The sequence below is a fragment of the Ictidomys tridecemlineatus genome, chromosome 1, assembly GCF_052094955.1.
Source record: "Ictidomys tridecemlineatus isolate mIctTri1 chromosome 1, mIctTri1.hap1, whole genome shotgun sequence".
NCBI lineage: Eukaryota > Metazoa > Chordata > Mammalia > Rodentia > Sciuridae > Ictidomys > Ictidomys tridecemlineatus.
Genome location: NC_135477.1, coordinates 65,552,359 through 65,575,399, shown reverse-complemented (window position 1 = coordinate 65,575,399; position 23,041 = coordinate 65,552,359). Strand labels below are relative to the sequence as shown.

General features: G+C 33.4%; 1 protein-coding gene across 4 annotated transcripts in view; it reads right to left on the bottom strand.

Moving 5' to 3' along the window:
* Positions 1 to 23,041, bottom strand: part of Pcdh15 (protocadherin related 15) — a 1,597,439-nt gene that overhangs the window by 380,053 nt on the left and 1,194,345 nt on the right. For all 4 annotated transcript variants that reach the window (XM_078041965.1, XM_078041960.1, XM_078041968.1 and 1 more), the window contains 2 exons: positions 16,973 to 17,083; positions 11,459 to 11,629 (listed from right to left, as the gene is read on the bottom strand). In XM_078041965.1, coding sequence (XP_077898091.1) covers positions 11,459 to 11,629; positions 16,973 to 17,083 — 282 coding nt within the window. The remainder of the gene's footprint in view (positions 1 to 11,458; positions 11,630 to 16,972; positions 17,084 to 23,041) is intronic.

The following is a 23,041-nucleotide window of genomic DNA, read 5'->3' as shown; positions in this document are numbered from 1 at the left end:
GTAAAAGCACCAGATGTACAAGTATTAAATCATGTGTATCATGGTAAGCCATATTTAGGTGTTGGGACTTTATTCTTAACATAATTGGAAACTACTGGAGTATTTTAACCAGGAAGAGTAACTTGAACTGATTTATGCTTTTAAACTATCACTCTGTCTGCTGTGTGAAAAATGGGCTATGAAAAGGAAAAGTAGAATACAGAACAAGAGGTGCCAGTGGCTTCTATATAATATTCCCTCTAAAGATTTTAAAGGCATCACAAACTTCCATAATTAAAAGTAAACAAGTCAAGTTGCTTCATCCATTTTCTATTTGTTTCCCATCTTCCTGAAATATTTTTTGAGAATATATTAGTAAACAAAGTGCAAAGCAGAAGGATTACTAGGCTGACTGCAAATCAAATTTAGAACTATCATAGAAGAGAAATAAAATACTTTCAAAAATAAAGCTTTACCAGCAAGCCAACTCTAGATATTATGGTTTCTAAAAGATGAGGATGTACATGAAATAATCTTGCAAGCTCTACTTATCATTTTCTCTAGTATTATTTCTGTAATTGTTTTTCTGATTATCCCTCTGTGTTCAAAACCATCTTTTGGCCACACAAAAGCATCAACATAGTTAAAACTATGTAAATGAATTATTATGTCCTTCATTATTCCTTTTAATCAAGAACTAAGCAAAGGCATATGTAACTTAAGTTTGATTTTTGCTAACAAGAAATATCAGTTAAAATATATATCTGCTATCAAAGATTAAATTTTATATAGATTTTTTACACAGTGGGATGCTTTTTTTTCAAGTAACACTTTACACAGAATCACAAAATATAAAATAGGAAAATAAATTAAGATGCATTCATAAAAGTCATACTATGCAGCTAGTCTAAAATATAAGAGATATATGCATTGAGAAGGAAAATTTTCACTATTTAAAAAGAATACATCCTTTTTGAGCATCCTATATCTGAAGCATTGTTCTAAGATATTGTGATTAAAACAACAAATGACACAGGCAAATCTCCTGTTTGTGGTGTTTATATTCCTGAGTAGGTAGACAGGCATTAATCAATTAACGAAATGAATGTGCAAGAAACTTCCACACAGCCAAGTAACATGCAGAAAATAAAACTAACTCATATATTACCTAATTACCAGGAAAAGCTGGCAACTATTGATTGTAGGACCACAGGGAAGTTCTCTATAAGAAGGTGACATTTTAATTGAAACATAAGCACTTGAAGGGTCCAGGAAGAGGAAAATAACCAAAGTGAATATTCCAGAATAAAAGCATCCGAGGACTTACATCTTCAATTAAAATGTTGTTGCATATTAAAGGACAGAAAGAAGGCCAGGGAGTAGGTAGGGCAGGGGAAAGGGATGAGGGTAGTAAAACAGGACTGTGTTGGACCTTATTGATTCTGATAAAGGTAGATACTTAAATGTAGTTATTAAATAAAACATGACAATAATGTTGGACCAGGAAGTGACATGATCTGATATCTATGGTGCAACACCATTCTGACTCCATTTCAGGCAGATCTGTTAGACAGCTAGAGCAGGACTGAAGAATTTGTGATGTTTGATTAAATATTTGCCTTAGATGTTTGAGTTTTCAGTTGCTCATCATTCATTTCCTATTAACAGTATCTCAGATTTTTAGAAAACTACCTTTTCCCAGAAAAGGACAGGGGGAGAATTTGTATTAAGAAATTAATTCATGTGATTGTAGGGTCTAGCGAGTCCAAACAGGGGGACCTAGAGAAGAGCTGATGTCACAGTTGAAGTCCTCAGGTGATCTTCTGGCAGAACACCCTCTCTTTGGACAAAGGTAAGGCTTTTCTCTTGAAATCTTCACCTGATTTGATGGGGTCCACTCACATTAGAGGGTGTAACCTGCTATACTCAGATTCCACCAATTTCAATGTTAATCTCATCTAAAAATATGTTCACAGCACCATTCACAAGTAGTTGACCAAACACCCAGGCATTTTGTTCTAATCATATTAATGTATAATCAACACTGATTCCATCTCCTCTAGTCAAAGAGTGAGCATGTGATTCAAAATAGGTCAATCAGATGTTCTCTTCCCCAATTCACATTTCTATCCAAAGACAAAAAGCTACATCCCCTTGGTTACACACAGATCCCATGATCTTCCTCCAGTACCCAAAAGAACATAGCTGTGGCTGGTACTTTCCAATCTTAACCTCCCAATCTCTTTAAAGTTGTCAGTAGTAAATTTTATGATACTACAGTGAACTTCTAATACTTCATTTTTACATAAGCCAGAGTCATTTGTTTTATTTGAAAATTTAAAAATAAAATTTTAAAAAATGTCACTATTTCAGGCATGCTTCAGATATTTCAAAAGACATGTATCAAATTAATAATGGTTATCTAGCAGACTAGGCTTTAAGGATTAAACGTTTTTAATTTTAATATGTATAATTTTAAAAAATATATTTGTATAATATGCAATTAGTACCCAGTCCTTTCAAAATTCAAGTAAATCATGAAAAACTTTCCAGGATTATAGGTGGGGAATATAGCAGAATTCCAATATTATAGGGAGTGGAAGTCCTACCTCTACCTGCAGCAGAAGCCCTGAGGCAATTCTGCAATATGGGGCTCTCTGTGGGACAATTTGCAAAACTAAACCAAAAACACTTTTATACTTATTTTTAAAAGAATAAACAATATTTATCATGCTTTCCAGACAACATTTAAAATGTGATTCATTGATATTTTTGGCTCACAATATTATCTTGTGTCCTTTTCTATCAAATGCTGCCTATCTTCAAAATGATAACACAGTGCATAGTTAATTCAGCACAAGCAGTGCCAAATCAGTTTGTTTAAAAATATTAATACTGTTCTTCTGTAAAAAGGTATTGCATTCTTTGAAAAGGCCAAAATCATGCTGAACGAATAAGGAATAATACAGCCAGAAAAAAACAAGCAGTATTAGTATTGAGTGGTTTCAATACTGTCCCAGGGAGGAAGAGGTTAGGCTATAATGCCCACTGTTTCAAAAGCATTCAGAGCCAAATTGGTAAGAAAATAGGTTATACCCAAAGCTACCTATGAGGGAAGGTAGAAGAAATCTTTTGTTTCAAACGTTCCATCTTTGAAATTCCTGAAGGTGAGCAGAACTTGTAAAGAAGAGACAGGGCAGAAGAGGTGAGGCAGAGAAGTGAGACAAGAACAAATTCAGTCATCCTTGCTAGACAGGCCTGGGCAGCGTTCATTCTTGCTCTCTGGTTTCTTGGCATCCCTCTGACATGCCACGGAGGCAGCCCCTTGCTTACTCTCAGCTTGAGGTAGTTGTTCCCACCTCAGGGCAGGGGCAATTCAGTCTGTTTCAGCATCAACACACACACACACACACACACATACACACACAAACTCAGTTTTGAAACGGTAATTTCAATTAAGTATCATAGATACTTTGAAAGTAAATTTGAATTAAGTACACCTTCTCATATGTCACAATAAACACCCAACAAGATGATGATGATACTTGTACATCAACAACAATAACAGCTAGTACTACTGAACTCTCAGTACTTGCTAGGAAGTAGTTACATTACAAAAACCTTTTATAGTACTTATGGAAAGTGTATATATTCAGAGCATTGATCAATATTCCCAAGGGCACACATAACTTCAAATAAGACCGAGTTCTTACAAATCATCCTATATTTTGATAGAAAATGCCTTTGTAAAATATTTTCACATAGTTTGATAAGTCATCAGAAAGTTTTAGGATATAAGGTTAAGAAAAAAATTAAAACATTATCATGATTTAATTGACTTACCTTTCCCCATTATGGGTGTTTCATAGAAAAACGCAGTCCAAATGTTCATGTAAAATAATACTTTGAGCTATACTTCAAGGGAAAAAAAGTAGACTGATTTTGCTATTCAGGAGAGTAGTTACTTTGTTTCTTCAACTGATCTTAAAAAAACTGAATTTTTCCTATTGTTTATCATGCCTTAACTATGCATGAAAGTTGCAAATATCTTCACAGTATTTAAAAATGGAGATAGGATATAGTTGAATTATTTTGACAAATGATGAAAAGAACAAAAGATTCTCTGCTCTCATATAATTTCATGAACACCACTGTCAGAATTACAATGCAGTTTGACACTCCAGACAATACATGCTGAACTCTAGTTCTTTTTTGTTGTTGCTGCAACTGTTTAGCTATTGTTTCCCCAACTTGAATCTGAAGTTTCTTTGATCATTTGTTTCTGACTAATGTGTATTTGTGACTGCTGGAGCAAAGAAAAAATTATGGCCATGCCATATGTTGATTGTAGATGTTATTATTTATCATTTGTCCCTTCCATGTATTTTAGCAAACAATCCTTTTATTAAAAGAAGGCTGTGGGTGTTTGGGGAGCTGCCAATTTTATCTTTTCTTAATTTTATCCTTCTTTGCTTATGACTTCACTGACCCCCAATAGAGCTCCACAGGAAACATTTTGAAAATAACTGACCAAAAGACTGAGAATTTAACATTTGGAATATTGTTGAAAAGAAAAGCAGACATTATGAACAAGTTTCCAGGACAACAATGATGAACTAACTATTTATGGAAACAGGGAAATATACTTCCTACATAAGACTACCTGTTAGACCCTCGATTAGACAATGACCAGGTGTGGTAGTTATTGCTATCATATTCTGAGTTGAAAACACTTAAAATAATTGCATGCTGGGCTGGGGGTGTGGCTTAAGCCGTATTGCGCTCGCCTGGCAAGCGTGCGGCCCGGGTTTGGTCCTCAGCACCACATACAAAGATGTTGTGTCCGCCAAGTACTAAAAAATAAATATTAAAAAAAAATTCTTTCTTTCTCTCTCTCTCTCTCTCTCTCTCTCTCTCTCTCTCTCTCTCTCTCTCAAAAAATAATTGCATGTATAAGTATATACATACTCTTTGAAAATTCCTGTTTATGAAAAATATCCTCTTATTTCAAGTGAAAAGATGAAAGAGAGATGGGTATATATAGTTATGTTCACTGTTTTGATATACAATATGTATTTGTTATAATTTAATTGAATTTATTCATTTTAAAATTTAATGAACATCTACTATGTAAAGTCAGTGGGTTTTCAATATAGAGCAAATAGGAACTTAAATAACTTAGTGAAATAGAAATTTATTCTAGTGAAAAAGAAACAGGTAAATGACTGATACATTGAAGACTTCAACATTTGTCATAGGAATATTTGGGTTGCATGGAAAAAAAAAACTCTTAATTTTGAGGACCTATCAATTTAGGTTAATCCAAAGGAATCCTGAAGAATACATATTGTTTTAACACATGAAACAATGTAGAGAAAAAGAAAGATAATTCTTAGAAGTTCAGGGTCATATGCAAATTATTCTGACTAGATAAGTCACACCATATAAGTTAGAAGAGATGAAACTGGAAAAAGACAGACACAATGTTACTTTGAATGAAATACTACACGTTTGGGGATTTATTCAATACAAAATAGAAAATATCAAAGGTTTTTTTTTTTTTTTTTAAACAGCAAAATATCAGACCAGAACTGTAGCTCATAAACATTAACTTGCTTTGTGAGAGTGGTCAGCGGAGTGAGACTGGAGGCTGGTAGTTGAGAATGTCTTTAAATGGGCATTTTGGCATTGGAAGTAGAATAGTTTCAAGCATATTTGAGTAACACTGAAAACATAATGCAGAGATTGTCTCTGAACATTTACTGAGATAGAAATGGGGGTTATTAAATTCTCCATTCAAATCAACATTGGCCTATAGGTGGGTAACATGTCACTGTGTATATTGGAATTAGTTAGAAATGATAAGAAGGAATCTCTGTGAAAAATCAGGAAAAAAATGTCCAGAAAAAGTAAGAAATGTAATTGTGGGACTTAGGAGATATTTCAAGTCAGACAATATTCCTGCAGCCTATGAATAATCATTCTTATTTGAGGAAAAATGATTCATTAATGTAGGTTTGCTCAATTCAATCTTAGTAAACCCATAATGGGGATGGAGAATTACATAAGAGGGAAGTTTGGAAAACCCTAAAATTTAAGAATAAAAGGGGGGAAAAGCAAGCAGGAAGATTCAGTTAAAAAAATAAAAATAAACTCAAATAAACTCAGGGTCATTGGGAGAAGAAGAAAAATAAAAATCAAGTGACATAAAAACCAAGAGAGGGGAGTTTCCAGATAGTAACACATTTAATTAGCATATAAGCCAAGATGAACTTTTAAATGCTGTAGGTCACTGCAGTTGTCACCACTCTTCTAATAACTGAGACAGCTTTCCTGGAGGGACAAAGCACCATAAATAAAGCAGAAGAACCATCTTTGACCGAGATATGAAAATTAGACCTCTTTATGACTCTATTGGAGGTATTTGTGCCTAGAAATTATTGGGATCCAAGGCTTTAAACAGAGGAAGGGAAAAAGATGTCTATGTCTGGTGGGAAACTAATATTTAAATGGTGAAAAATACAATGTGTAATAATTCACATAAACAACAAACAACTAATAAGCCAATATGTCATCGTGTGTGTTCATTCATTCATTCATCTATTTATTTCTTGGTAGTGGGGATTGAACCCAGGGATGAGCCACATTCCCAGCAATGTTCTCCTTTTTAAATTTTGAGAGAGGTCTCACTAAGTTGCTTAGGCCTTTGCTCAGTTTCTGAGGCTAGCTTTTGAACTTGTAGTCCTCCTGCCTCAGTCTCTTGAGTTTTTGTGATTACTGGCATATACCACCCTGCCCAGCTTCAATGGTGTTTCAGTGGTGTTTTGTTTGGTTTTTGCTGCATAATAGGGATAAATTATGCAGCAAAAAACAAACAAACAAAAAACAGCCAACCAACAAACACGCAAATTTATACTACCATTCAATTCCAAAGAAGTGTGTAAGTATTTACCATGTCTTATTTTTGCTTCCTTAGAAAACACAGAAAATAGAGCCATGAATTCTGTACTCTACATTCTACAGCTTATTTATTTATTTATTTATTCTAGTAAAACCTAAATTTTATAGGCATATAAACAAATTTAAAAGAGTCAGAAATTAGAATAAATTACATAATAATATTTTTGGCAAGATTGTATATTATTCTTATTGGGCAATAAGAATCTCTGTGTTACCAATTCTAAATAGGCTACTAAATTAGCACAGAGTTTAGCAAATGTTGGGGCCCAGTAGATATTTATCAAACTAACAATAAATAACCAGAAGAGAACTACCCATTTTTTAGTACCTTTGGGATACCAGATTTATATATTGATATTCTTAGTAGATTATTAACCTACGTGTCTATGAAGACATTACTTTTCACTGGAGGCAGTTTTCTGTAGTAGAAAAAAATATAATCTATATTTATAAAATAAGTTTATCATTGAACATGTTATAAAATTATAATATAAAGCAGATATTTTGCTTTCATTGTATCCTAGTTCATGAATTAAACAATAAACTAGACTACATTTTTAAAGGTGTTTTTCTAAGCTGATGAATTCTACATGTATTATAGTGGGATTAAGAATACCACTGAGGTAATTGGTGGAAATTTTCACATCAACATAGAAGGTGAGCAGGTGTCAAAGCTTTCAAAATTTGAAGAATTAGTTCGAGAAAGGATCGGCAAGTATGTAATTAGAGTCAACATGTCCTGTTTAGCTGACGTAAATGGTTAGTTTTCTCACTTTGAATAGCAAGATCTTACTTACTGAAATATCCTTAAATTTAATCAGCCCACATAAAGGCAAATAGAAAAGAAGAAAATAAAAAAAAATACTGAAAGTATACTACAAACACAGCAATCTGAATGTGAAATTCAAAAACTAAGTTCAGTTTGTACCTTTACTGATTCATAATGGATTCAAAACAAAGATCTAGAGGAGTCCATGACAACATGATGGCAGCACTAGAGCTGATTTCATTTTTCAAAGATTGCCACAATAAAATTTCCTTCTCATATGTACTTAGTGTTACGTTACGTAACCTGGATGCTCCTTCCATAGGAAAAAGGAATATTTCTACCCCTTGAACCTGGCAGAGGTTTGACTATAGCAGAAATGACACTGCAAATTCCAAAGCTAGTTTGTAAGAAGTTCTACCTATTTGTATTAGGAAGCTTGTTTTCTGAACCCACTATCTCACTGTGTTAGAAAGCCACACAAACAACCTCTAAGAGGCTCGTGCTACAGACCTCACTGGGCCCAAGTAGCCAGAATCAGCTCCTTAACCATGATTAGAGGTTATCAAGTCTCCAAAATACTTAGCATCCTGAAAGTGGTGCCCACCTCTCAGTTAGGGGGGCTCTGATGGAGCAAAGATATTCCTTCAACTCCTGCCCTAACTTGCAGCTTTATGAAAACATTAAATGATTATGTTTTGAAGCATTAAGGTCTGGTCGATAACTATGCTGCCATTGATAATCACAGTTATGTGTCTAGTTTAACAAGTAAACACACTGTTTTTTTCCTATATGGCAATAAAAAAATACTCCTTAACGCATAAATCTTCACCATATCTATTTAAATGTGTAAAGCTAAAATTTTCTTTGTAAAATTCAAATTCTTTTTGTTTCACCGGATGTTAAGGAAAGACTTACTCTGTTAAAAATGATGGCGAAGTATGAAAATTGATCATTCTGGAATTCAGGATGACATTGATTTCAAAAAACATGATTTTAAAGGCTAATCAGGATACTTGTTTGTGAAACTGTTTATTAATCATGGCTTGAAAACCTCTTTTTCAGGGGAGGGGTGTACCAGGGATTGAACTCAGGAACAATCAAACACTGAGCCACATCTCCAGCCCTATTTTGTATTTTATTTAGAGACAGGGTCTCAATGAGTTGCTTCGAGCTTCCCTGTTGCTGAGTCTGGCTTGGAACTCATGATTTTCCTGCCTCAGCCTCCCGAGATGCTGGAATTAAAGGTATGCACCATCATGCCCTTGGAAACCTCTTTTTTTAATCCACATAAGTTCACCATGTCCAGGACCCTTTATGCTTCTAGTTTAAACATCATTTTCCAAGAGATTCAGGGCATAAGGTATTTCTTTTTCTTCTTCTTTTAGTTGTAGATTGTCACAATATCTTTATTTTTATTGGTGTTAATATCAAACCCAGGGCCTCACACGTGTGAGGCAAGCATTCTACTACTGAACTACAACCCCAGCCCCATAAGGTATTTCTTGACTGGACACCATCATTACTTTGATGTTAGAAATGTTAATTCTTGCTATTGGAATGGCTTCATTAACTAAAGACTTAATAGTTTTTGTCATTGACTATTATTTGTCAACTGAAGACTGAGTAATATTTATTATTGGCTAGCTCTTCCTTGGGTACTGATACACAATATGAATATTAAAGTGCAACAATAGAGAGGATAAATCAAAGGCATTTAGTGTCCAATCTACAGAAGGAAGCTCCCACATAACTCAGCTGCAAGAATCAGAATAAGGCTATTATCTAGTTTAGAGATAGGACTCAAATGTATATTAATTTTATTTAGTCTTTTTAAATCTGATTTAAATTATATATTATATGTATATGCATATATACTGTATATATGTCCAATATACATATACCATATATTGGACATATAATGTATGTTGGACATATATACAGTATATATGTATATATTTAGTTATTAGCTATATGATCATGGGAAGTTACATAAACTCTAATTTCAAGAACTCATCTTTAAAATGAACTTAATTGTGGGCAAATCTGTAAAAGATCCTAGTATATATTCAACCAGTTAATATTTGTGCAGAGTTTAGCACATTTAATGTCAAACTCAATATCTGTATCACTGCTATTCATTATTATCATTTATATTATTATCCCAAATCCCATAAGAATGAGAAAATGCTCTGTCAGTAATCTGGAATAGAGAGGAAAGAAAGCTCCGTGACACTTTATAAAATTAATTCAGTATATTCCATTTCTCATGCAGCAACATCAATCCTTCTTTACTTTCTTCAGTGCACTAAGTACTGTTAAGCAGTCATCTGACTGATTGACTGAATTTAATTACTGTGATTATACTACATCCTCTTTCTTGGGGTCTCACTGGTACACTAGCTACATAAATTACCTCAGAAACATAAATTAATACTAAAATATATTTTTTACCCTTTCCATTAAGTCACACAAAATTTAACATTTACTATCCTTAATAATTGTTTTCTTACTTAGATTCAACAAAATAAATCACAATGTATAAATTTAGGTAATATGCATGCATTTGTTCAGACAAGTTCTGATTAGCAGCTTTGTCTTCAAAATTATTTCAGCTAGCTGAAAATTTTGCCTTACATTATGATGATGTTTTCTCCAAAGTTTTTAAACTTTTGTTAAGTCAGTTTCACCAGTGATCACTTATGCTATTAGGTACAAAATGATTTTTAGACATTTAAGATCTATGAATCAAGCCTACAGATATAACATGGGACAAGGACTTGTGAATTGAATAAAGTGCTATAAGTTTATTGTACATTTCTCCTGTTCTAGTCTTTAAAATCTCAAATGTAAAGAGGATACTAAAAACTTCAGCTTTCTTATATGTTGAGAAAAAAATTCCCAATGTAAATTTTCACATTGGGAATTATGTTGCAAAGCCACAGAGCTGAATATTTCCCAGTGTAGTAGCAAAAGCATTAGTCAAGTAGTTGATTGCCAGGAATTTGACTTTTCTGAAACAGAATAAGAATATATATACATATAATATATATACTTATATATTCCAACTTTAGAGCAGAATTGCTATTTTAGTTTCAACATGGTATCTGTTTGTCTTATAATTCATTTTTCTCTCATATATGTACATTTATCATCTGTGGTCTGAATTCCAAATTGACTGAAATTCCTAGCTCCCTTAGCATTTTTTTAAATTCAGAATTGAGTGCAGAAAATATGCATTCAGGATTTACTTTTTTGCTTTCTTAAATTATATCTTTAAGTGGTGGATACTTGTATTCAGAATTTCTCATCTCTTACTTGAAATGCTCAAGCATAATCTCTAACAACATTTCTGAACTCTTATAAGCTAGAAGGGCATCCTGTTGGCCTGAGTCCTCTGATTTAGGACTGCACATTTAAATGTGAATTTAAGGAAATGCTGGAGTTGCTTCTTGGAATTTCCCAGAATATGTTGGCAACTGAGCTCTGCTGTGATTTATGCACAGAAAAAATAAAACTATCAATGTCAGAGGGCTTGCTGCTCCATGATATACTTTCTACCTTGTAAATGGTGTAATTATGCATTGTGACAAAAATTTACCCATATTGTCTGAAAACATTTTTAGACATAAATATTTTTAAATACTTGTCTATTTTGCTATTATCAATCAATATATGTGAAAAATGCTTCAGTAGCATCCCACTGCATTTAGAGAGATGCAAATGAAGGGAAATGAGTAAGAGTTTGTTTACCGGAGTTCTCAGCTCAGGTATGGCAGCTTGATAGGTGAGTGGTCGGCAATCTCGAGTGTTTGGCACAAGGACACAAGGAAGAAACATGGGACCTAAGTCATCTCCATCCAGGATTTCCACGGTGAGTGTGGTGGTGGTGGTCCGCCTTTCATTCAGATTTTGTGCACGGTCCTGTGAGAGGGAAAATAAACAACTGAGTAGCTTAAAAATATTGGGAATAATGTGACTTGTTAAATTTCCTTTTCCTTTTGCTTAAAGGATTGATAAGCAACTTGTTTAAACCAACAGTTTGAAGTGGTGAAGTTGAGATGTAAACTGAAATCCAGTTATCTTCAAATCAACTGTCTCCAAAAGCTTACTATAGTAGCTAAACTTTCATAGGTCCGGTCTTTTCACAGCATTAGGAAGGTAATAATATAATATTGTGATGAGTTCATTGTGTCCTTGGGAATTTGCTTCATTGAGTCCCTTTTGAAAATAAATCTCATTTAGAGTTGTATAATTCATTGGAAAAGCTGATCTGGAAATGAAAGGAAACTTTCCATTATCCAAATTGAATAAGAAGGAAGAAGGAAGGATGTGATCATCAGGATCCATAGGTCTGGAGTGTTGTTACTTTTAAATACTTTAAATAATTTTGAATCAGTTTTAGATTTAGGAAAATATTGATAAAATAGTATAAAGAGTTCCCATGATGTGCAAGCTGGCGCATGCCTGTAATCTCAGCAACTCAGCAATTTGGGAGGCTGAGGCAGGAGTTCAAAGGCAGCCTCAGCAATGGCAAGGCGCTAAGCAACTCAGTGAGAACCTCTCTCCGTATAAAATACAAAATAGATCTGGAGATGTTGCTCAGTGAGTGGTTAAGTGCCCCCGAGTTCAATCCCTGGTACGAAAACACACACACACACACACACACAAAAGAGTTCCCATGTACCGCAAGCCCAGTTTTCCCTATTCTTAATGCTTTGCATTAATATGGTACATTTGTTACAATCAAAGAGACAATAGTGATACTGACCAAAATAACCTGAGAGTTTCCCTCAAGCAGGCCAAACTTCATAAGGACTTCTTCCTTCCTCTAAGCCCCTTATCTCCACCCACCCAAGTCCTGACAGAATCTACATAGCCTTGGGCTCCTTTCTCCCTCTTCTTAGAGTGTTCACCTTAGATATCTTATGATTGTAAATTTCCTTGCTCCTTTGAGATTAAAAAAAAAAAAACTTTTATAAACTTCTTGTCAGTTTTATAACCCAGACCTGTCTTTTTCAATGACCTGGGAGTCATGCCTTTGGAATGTAATAGTCAAGAAAGATAGGACTCCTTCCTACTGAGTCTTTGTGGGAAGGTGGGTGCCTCACTTTAAAGGAGGCTTGCTCCAAGTACCAAAACTTATGCCCTGCGATAAATATAAGAGAGTTTACTTTTCCTTTGAAAAGGCCAAGTAGTAAATATTGATGAACTACGGTTCTCTACCTTCTCTCACACACAAACTCAATTTTGCTCCTAATTACTCACAAGCTCTTCCTCTGGTTGCTCTTTCTTATCAAGATAGCCCAGAACAGAGTATCCCTTACCCATTTAATTTGTCCAGTGCAATTTTTCTTTGATTATACATTGTTAATAACTGACATGTGATTTTTTTTAGTGTCTATTAATTCTTTCTGCTCCAATATTCCAACTAGGATGACTTTTACATTTAGTCCTAATGTCTCTTTAGGTTCCTTTTGGCATTGCCAATTTCTCAGACTTCTTATTTTTTAACAATTTTGATTATGTTATTATGGGAAGTACATAGAGGCAGTGGTGGTATAATATTGAGGATGTATCAAATGCCACTGAAGTGTTCACTTCAATTGGTTAATGTATCTTATGTTAATTTACCTCAATTAAGTTTCAAAAGTTGATTAGACTGACTTATTTTACTTTGCTTCAAAATCATCTTTCTGTGTGACAGTTACCAGATATTAATATAGCCTACTTTCTTAACTTTAGAAATACTACATTCTAGTCATCTTTCTCAACATGGTTGATCCAGAAGAGTTTTAGAGAAGTGATTGAAGGCAAATCAGAGAAAGCAAAAATCTCTGTTGGAGGAATTTTACAAGTGCTATCATACTGGAAAGTAGTAACCTTCTGATTCTAGTATTCTTTTATGTTTTTTTTTTTTTTGTAGTTGTATATGGACAGAATGCCTTTACATTATTTGTTTATTTTTATGTGGTGCTGAGGATCAAACCCAGTGCCTCATGCATGCTAGGCAAGTGCTCTACCATTGAGCTACAGTCCCAGCCTTCTTTTATGTTTTGATCAATTATAAGATGGATTATGATCAAATCACAGCAAAAATAAATGTTTACATTTTCAAAATATTTAGATGCATTCAAACCACAGGGTTGATAAAATGATTGTTTTAAAAACAAGTCATTTTGAAATTCAACAGAAAAAAATCCTCTGAGCTTTCTTTATCTTGGAGAGCAATAGTGCCATGAATCCCCTCTCCCTGGGTTCCTATGGTCATAAAGAAAAATACAGAGAAGATAATTCCTACCTACATAAACTAATATCACAATGATTTTTTTTCATTTGTATGTTCCCTTAGAATCCCACCTGTTCTTCCCAATCCATTATGCTACATACATAACTCTGCTTTATTAGCTGTTTTGAAGAGCCATTTCATTTGTTTGCTATCAGCAACTGGTCTGTTGAAAGTATAGCAAAAATAGCTATAACAAAGTAAATACTATTCTAAATTGGGAATGGTACAAATAAAATATAATTATTGGCATAAACATCTGATATGATGTTTATTGCTTGTGTTTTTACTCATTGCAATGTATCGATGTAATGTATGTAAAAGCTACCAAGAAATTTCCTTCTGTCCATTTTTTCATGTTCCCTTTTCATTTCTCATTCTCTTTCCTTTGTTAAAAAATCTCTTAAAATAAGATAATATCTTATTAACTTAGAAAAGTGATTGCAATTGGTCAGCAAGGATATCTCTTTATAACTTTTTTCACAGTTCAACTGCTGTATGAAATAAATTATGTTCCCCCCAAATTCATATAATGTAGCTTTAATCCCCAGTGCAGTTATATAAGTAGATTATTTAAGGTTAAGTGCTATCATAAGGATGGGTCCCTTATATTATAGGAGTAGTATGATAATAAGAGCTCTACCAGCCTGCACCATGGGAGCACAGGAAAAGGAATGAGGCACACTGAGAGAAGATGGACATCTACCAGCCAAGAAGACAGTTCTCCCCAGAAACAAATCCTACCAGACTTTGTCTGTGGTTTCTGGACTCCAAACTGGTGAGAAGATTTCTGTTGAATAAGACAACCAGTCTATGGTATTTTGTTATGGCAAAAAAAGTAGACTAATATAACTACTTAATGTAGATTTTCTGAAAATGTGCTGTTATTTCCTATATCATTTATATATTTCCTAACACTGAACATTTAGTAACACAAAAGCCTTAATTACCTTCCTTAAGAATGAGTCACTATTTCTTTTAAAGTTATTACTTTAGATAAATGTAAGGAATTGGAGGTTATACAAATAATAATCCAGCAGGAAAGCTGACATATGGGATTTTAAAAGTACAACCATATCTTCAATACAGAATCAAGAAAACAATGAGGACTGTTCAGTGGAGTATAGTTTTGATAGAACTGGAGCATTCTGTCATTGTCTCCCAGAGAGGAATGCTGTACTGAATGCTCAGCATCTTCATGCAAGTCTTTCAATATTCTAGCTCCATACGATGGCAATACAATGCACAACTTTTCAAAAGTATAATGCAACATAAGGACTCACATATCAAAGATACCACATTGATTTTGAATAAATTGTTTACTGAATAGGTTGAAATTTTCATCAATACATTACATGGAAGAACTAATGTTTTATAAAACAGGCTTCATGCCTAGTAACACTTAAATAAAAGTCACTACTTTTATAAATGGCTCAGATATACCTAATTTATTGTTCTAACACTCTCTTTTTAAAACATAATTTTATAAAATCACAAATATTTAAATTGTAATAATATTAAAGCAAAAAAACACGTTTAATTTTAGATGGTGAGACTTTAAGTCCTTCTTCCCAAATGAAAGTGTTTCTTGTAAAATAGTTTAATTTCTAACTATTCCTTGATCAAACTTGGGGCAAATGTCAGTTTATAATGTTTGTTTGTTTGGCTTTTGCCTGTTCTATATTTACATTAAGTAAAATTTAGTTGTGGTAAATGGGGCCAAGAAAGATTTGGACTCTAACAACATGTAAAATCATATGAAATCTGAAGCCTGGTTTTAAAATGACTTTGGGACAGACATGCTTATTTTCTGGTTTATTTTTGAGGAAATGTCACAGAATCCTTGGAAGAGATTTCTAGAATTTAAATATGCAGTATTAGTTTGTAGTTTAACAAATGGCTAGCAGCACCTAACAGACTCATTCATAGATACATATATTAAATACTATTTCATTACCTTATCAGGTATTTGCAGTAGAGAAAAAAAAAATATTCAACATAATTAGAGTTGCCTTGAGTATTTTGACCCCAAGTCTGTTACCTAAGACCACAGAGCTATTTGTCTTGCTTCTGCTCACCGGTGATAGATGCAATATTACTGACTGAAAATTTAAAAATTAATCCTGGTAACTTCATTCTGTTTCTTTATTTTAAAAAAGAATAATAGCAACCAAATTATCTTAGTCTATTTAATTTTAGAAGTGGGCCTTTTGTTTATTGAAGGTTTTTTTTGCTTGTTTGTTTGAGGTGTTTACCTTATTTTTCTTCAGTTTTTTTGCATGCCAGTACATGGAATAGTATGTTTTATAGACTCATGTGCTCATGTATCTTTATTATTCTAATAATCTATGAATATTTGTCCCTTAAGCCATAAATCACCATCCACCCATTTTACTTCCATACTTTAGAAAAAAACTGGTAGAGTTAAAAATAATGGTTTAAAATTAATACTTATTCCACAAATTGATAGAGAGCAGAAGTGAGGGAAGGTCAGGGTGAGAGTATTTTGAAAAGATTTTTACATAGGTTGAAATCTGAAAGTATTAATTTTGTGTGTGTGTGTATCCAATAAAAATGTAGATATTTTTACATGCACATATACTTCTGACTTCCATCCTCTGAAATTTTTAGTGGAGCTTCTGAGGTAGAATCCAGGAATCTACATACTGAATATGGCTCCACGTTGATATTGATATGGTTGTTTGGTAAATCATACTTTGGGATATATTTCAGTTTGGACTAAAAAGCAAATTATTGGCATGCATTAGAGGGAGATTTAGATGAAAAAGAATAGTCAGTGGAAGCAACACCTGCAATTCTATTCCATCACTTTCCCCAAGTTAAATAATATAATATATAAATTCCACCAAGGGCAGTGTTGCCCTGTTGAGAAAGTTTATTATGCCAAGCACTCTAAGAACATTGAATGCATTGTTTACTTCATAAGTTCATAGAAAAGAGATAAGAAATTAAATACTCACATTTGCTTGGATGATGACGAAGTATCGAGTCTTGTCTTCATAATTGAGTCTCTTCCTTAACACTACATTTCCAGTCAACATAAGGGGAATTTCAAAGGTGTCATTGGATGTCTGCAAATATTAAGCACACAGGGTTCAGATCAGTTGAATATATGATGAAACAAGATAGTTTATATTGTGGATTAGTCTTCTTGAAAGGTAGATGGTTTGCTTATTATCTGAGAATTCAATGTGAGTATAAACTTTATACTGAATATTCTTATAATTTCTCAAAATATTTTATTTTGATCAAAAGGTTTCACCAGAGATAGTGATAACTGTAATGCAGTACACTTGTCATAGTTTTTCATATATTAGTAAGGTTATTCATCCATGGCTCTGGAATAGTCCTGAGTCAAACTCTAGAAACCTGAAAATCTTCCCTGTTATCTTTTGACCTGTTGTTTTAACATCAAAGAGTTCAGATTTTGCAATTTGTTATTTCTATTTAATTTCACTGTTTTTACATTTGTGAAAATGTCATATTCCAAGAATTTTCTGACATTAAATACAATATGATCATGAAACGTATAATTTAAAGGTTATTTTTTTTTCAAGGCTCATGATTTAACACATTAGTTAAGCTCGCTAACCTCATTGCTTCCTGGTAACATGCAAGTCATAAGGACAATCTTTGAAGTGTCTCCTCTTACAAGTAGCCCTCAGTTTAAGTGTATTCACTCCTTAAGAGGACAATTTACAATATTAGTGTCTTCCCATAGACCTTAAATGACTCCTGTACTTTATTGTCATTGTGAAAAATGATAAAATGTTTGCAAATTCTATTCTGAAATCTTCTGTCTTCCAATTTCAATTAAGTCTTTGATATGATGTTGATTTTTTTTTCATATATATTTTTTGTGTATTTTCCATTTCCCTTCACAGATTCTTCAGGAGCCTCAGTCCATGACACAGAGATACTTACCTTTCTATCTCTATCAAAACAACTTGAGGGATATTTTCAAAATTTTGTTGTTGTTCTTAACAATTTTCATTAAAAATATGAAGAACTATTACAAACAACTATGTTAATGATAATAACAAGTAACTTTATTGTTAATAACAAGTAATGTTATTGCTCTTCTGAGAATTTTTGATCTTATTTCTTATTAGCTAACGCTATATTTTACATAAATCTGATATTTTCATGTTTTAATTGTTTCATAAATACTTTGAAAAATAAAGGGACAGTATGTGCTTCATCATCAGCACTACTTTTTAAATGTTGGCAAGCCTATGTACTAAAATTAAATAATTTCTTGATTAAACAAGTATTTTGGAGTTTCCATTCTTTCTCTAAAACTTATAGATTAATGATTAAATAAATCAATAGAAGAAAATGTACAAAAAAGAGAAGCATAATGTAGATAAAAGTTTAGGAGTTGGGCAAGCATAATGCAGATAAAGATTTAGGAGCTGGGTATGGTGGCACACGCATATGATCCCAGAAGCTCAGGATGCTGAGGCAGGGGGATCTGAAGTTCAAAGTCAGCCTCAGCAAAAGTGAGGCACTAAGCAACTTAGTGAGACCCTATTTTTAAATAAAACACAAAAAAGGGCTGGGGATGTTACTTAGTGGTCAAGTGTCCCTGAAGTCAATCCTGGGTACTGAAAAAAAAAAAAAGATTTAGAAAACTTTCTCTAGTAAAATGAATATTAGTTAAGATCAACTCTAATTAAATGCCCTATTTTAGTGGAATTCCAAAGCTTAACCTAAGAAGTAAAAAAGAAAGCAAGATTTTATAGAAAAATCATTGTTTGTTTGCTTTATTTTTAATTATTATAGTATAGGGCCATGGGGAAATGGGACAGTTCACTCAAAATTTATAATATATAACATATATGTATTGTTCATATACATCTCTGTTCCTCCTTATTCAGAAATTCTCAGTAGTCTACATTTCTATCAGACTTACTGCATGATTCTGATGTAGACAGTTAAGATTTTACTTTGAAAAAGTGGAGTAGGAATGTGTCTGCATTTTGCCTTTCTGCTATTTATGGCTCTTTCCTTTCATAATTAGAGCTTTGATCCACAATGAAGAAGATCATGAGAATAGCAATATCCATTTGCTTCAATGATTTGTGAAGCAAAGCCATTGCCCTCTTTCTGATAGTTTTGGACATTCTGTAAGACACAAACTTGGCACCCTTTTCTTTAGGTGATGGAAATTTAAATGTTGACCTCTACCTACACCATCTTAACAAAAGAAATTCAATGATGGCTCAATCTTTTGACATCCACTGGCTCTAAACACTTGGCCTCCATTAAGAAAGGTCCACTCACAATTTCCAAGTGGTTCAGTGACCTGACAACTGTCAGAGAAGGGGCAATCCTCCATTTAGTAAAGTGAGGGTATGAGACAGGTTGAACAGTTTTATGACTATCCAAAGGACAGAAACTAAGGTAGAAGGCAGGTGTAACTCCCACACCACACACTTATGCACCCACAAAGGAGGGAGGTAGAGGGAATATTGACACTGTTTCCTGCAAGATGATTTAATTCTCCCACAACCTTCTTTATTAATATGTGTGAAGGCGAGTTAGTAATAGTTTAGATAAAAAGTTGTTTCTCTGAGGGTCCTGCTAGCAGTTATTATGCCCTTAGAGATATGTTATTATGCCCTTGGAGATATGTTCACTTTGAGTAAGACTGATTTTCCCTTAACTTATGATAAATAGCATCAATTTTTTCCTAACATTCTCTTTTCGACCCTTAGCTTGTGTCTTATTAAGCCAGGCCCCCATGGCATCAGTTAATGATCAGTCTATAGGCTGGTTGTCATTGATAGGCCATTTCCCCTAATCTAATTACTGACAGAAAAAAAAACAGATAACTTAGCAAGAATACATTATCCTTATTTCCCAAACAGACTGTGGTTTGTACAGGAAGCATAGACTCTGCCCATACTACCAGTCTGATAATATTTTACTGTTTAATACAAAGATATCCCAAACAAATATATTTGCATTTTACCTTGTTCTAACCTATTTCCCATCAAACTGTATTTAGAAGTGCTTAATTGAGTGTACAAGTATTTATATTGCAAAGTTAAAAGGTTACAGATATGTACTGAAAAGACCTAGGTTCCACGTTTTACAAATATATGACTTTTAGATGACTTAAACAAGAAAAAAAACGAGAATATTAAACATGACAGGGATTTGAGACAGTCATGATATAATATACCAGGTATGATATTCTTGAAGTATAACATATTTCTCCTATTTAGCTGCCTAGAGACCATTTTTGCTTAGCTTGGAATATTTTAATAACATCTGAAATTCGACATTGACTTAAATACAGAAACTACTAAAGGATGGTAATTTGTTAAAAACCTTTTACACTTGAACTGTGCTTTTAGCTTCCTGACTCAGGAAATTCAAATGTATTACATGCTTACATGTTAAAAAATAAATTGTGGTTTATTTTTTCTCAATTCCTTCAAAGCTATAGGGAGTCAAGTGTACTATAAAAGAGGGCAATCTACTCAGGAGGCATTGATAAAAGATATTATCACTCTCTGAAACACTGTTCTACTACCTCCAAAACAGAAGCTGTGTATGCACACTATTACCTTGGTGCTTTTCTGATAGCAGTGGTTCATAATAGAAAAGGTATGTTGTAGCCTTAGTTTACTGGAGTCTGTGACACAGGATCTGTCATCCCTTTCCTCTTATCACTTTAGATCAAAATACTTAAAGTGGAGAATAAAAATAATTCCAGTTTTATATTTTAAAAGATTAAGAGAACTAATACAATAATACTTATAGAAAGTTTTTTCAATCTTGCTAACAATGGAATTTAAAATATCAGAATGATACCTCTTATATATTTGCATTTTCTCATTTAATATATAATATAGACATAAAAATGCAAGATTTGTGGAGCATGTGATAAATTCAAAAGAGTATTTTTTTTCTTTTTTTAATTTTTTCTAAACAATTAAATTAGTCTGTGTATTCATTATGGTGAAGACGTCAAAAACAATATTTTACAACAATTGTGATGAGCATAATATAAATGTCAAAGACATTAAAGGCCCCTAATTTAAATGTTGGTAGCTCTCTTCACCCAGAAAATATCCTGTAGTACCATGTTCTAACAAATAATCCAAATGTTCCTTAATGGACAATAGGTGACAGAATGAGAAAATGCACTTATAAAGAAGAATGTCTCTTCTTCCCTTGGATAAGAAAGAACTACAATTTTTTTTGTTCTGCCAAACTTTATTCAGGTTTTTAAAATTTTTTTCAAGCCCATCCATATACTTCCTTATAAAATCCAATGTTAGCAAGTAACCTTGCTAACTCAGTTGGGCAAGAATCCCCTCAGTCTAGATATCTGATCACCCTCCATATCTGATATTTGATCAGGTACCCAATTTTTCATCATCCTCCAGGTGATGTGTGATCACTTCTGCCTGGCTCTAGCAAGAATCCTGGTAAGTGTGTCTAACTTTCCCCCCTTCCCCTGATAATCTCTCCCAGAAAAAATTATTACATGGATCACCACTCTGTTCCTTGCTTACAAATTCCCACTTGCTCATGTCTTATTTGGAGTTGAGTTCAATCTCTCTCCACTGTAAGATCTGGTTGCAGTGATTCTATATCTATTGCAATTTTCCTGAATTAAGTTTTTTTCACCATGCTTTAACAGGTCATTGAGTAATTGTTTTCTTTAACAAATGTTTAAAGGATTTTATAATGAGACAGTTACTGACATTTTTTTTTCCTAAATAAATCAGCTAAGAAAGAATAGGTTATGCTACAGAAACAAAGGTCCTTATTTTCATTTCTTACCTAATTCACATATTTACACATCTAGCACTTCAGCAGATAGACTTTGTTTCTTGTCATTCAGAATTCAGCCTAATAGATGGCTTAACTTGTAACAGTGGTCCACTTCACTTTTTGAATATGAGCTCTGAATATATGCTCTGAGGCTTTTTTAAAGATGTGTTCTTTTCCCTGTCTCCTTCTCCTGCTTCCTAACCCTGGGGCTGGGAACAGTATTACTTTGAGTTATCTGTGCTCCACAGAAAGGAGATGTCTGCCAGGGGATCTAGAAAGTGAATATCTCCCAAATTAACAAGTGAATGCTAACACACTATCAGGGGACCCTGGGACCCCCTGTCAGGGCACACGTGGAAGGTAGCCTTTGAAGAGCACCTTTAAAATGCTCCTGTTCCTCCTGATGGGGAGAATCACAGCCTTTGGGACAGGAGTCCCCTGTTTTTCTCCTTTGCTAGTAAAACAATAAAACAACATTTTCCTTTTTTCTCAAAATTGTGTCCTCATTATTAAATTGGCATTAATTGGCATTGGGGACAAGGACCGAGCTTTCAGTTACAACCTTAATTTGTTTTTCTCTAATTCCTATAGTAGTGGGAGGAGATATGACTTGTACTTTGAATTGTCTGAGCTCACATTTTATTAGTCAAAGCAAGTAATTTCCTCCAAGCAAGAAAAGTACATTCTTGGCATATCTCCAAAGAAAGAAAAATCAGGAGTTTTTGGTAAATAGCACAAGTGCTTTTGCTTCAAATTGGGTCAGTCAGTTCAGCAGCACTTTATAACCAAATTTGTTCTTTCTTTAAGAGATCATTTGAATTTCAATAAAAAGAAAGACAAAAGAAAAGAAAAGCTCAAGTTTAGCTATTCTTATTTTATTCAGGGATTAAATAAAAGAACTTTGTTGTGGTGAAGAATTTGCAACATTTGGCTAGATTTGAAATTTTATGATTTTGAATAATAAAAATGCCTCCTCTTTTCTTACATCACATTTTCTATTAAATTGTCTATCCTGTCATAAAGAAAAAATAGGTAGGATAAGAAAGACCCTAATAATGCAAATGACCGTCTTAAATTACCTTTTTCTAATACTAGAATAGAACCTTCAACCTTTCTAGTTTGTAGTTTAAAAATAAAAAAGTCAAAAATGTTTTTTCAAAGTAGATTCTGTTTACATGTTATGCAAAAAAATGAAAATAACATTTGCATTATAGTATATGTGACAATCATATCTG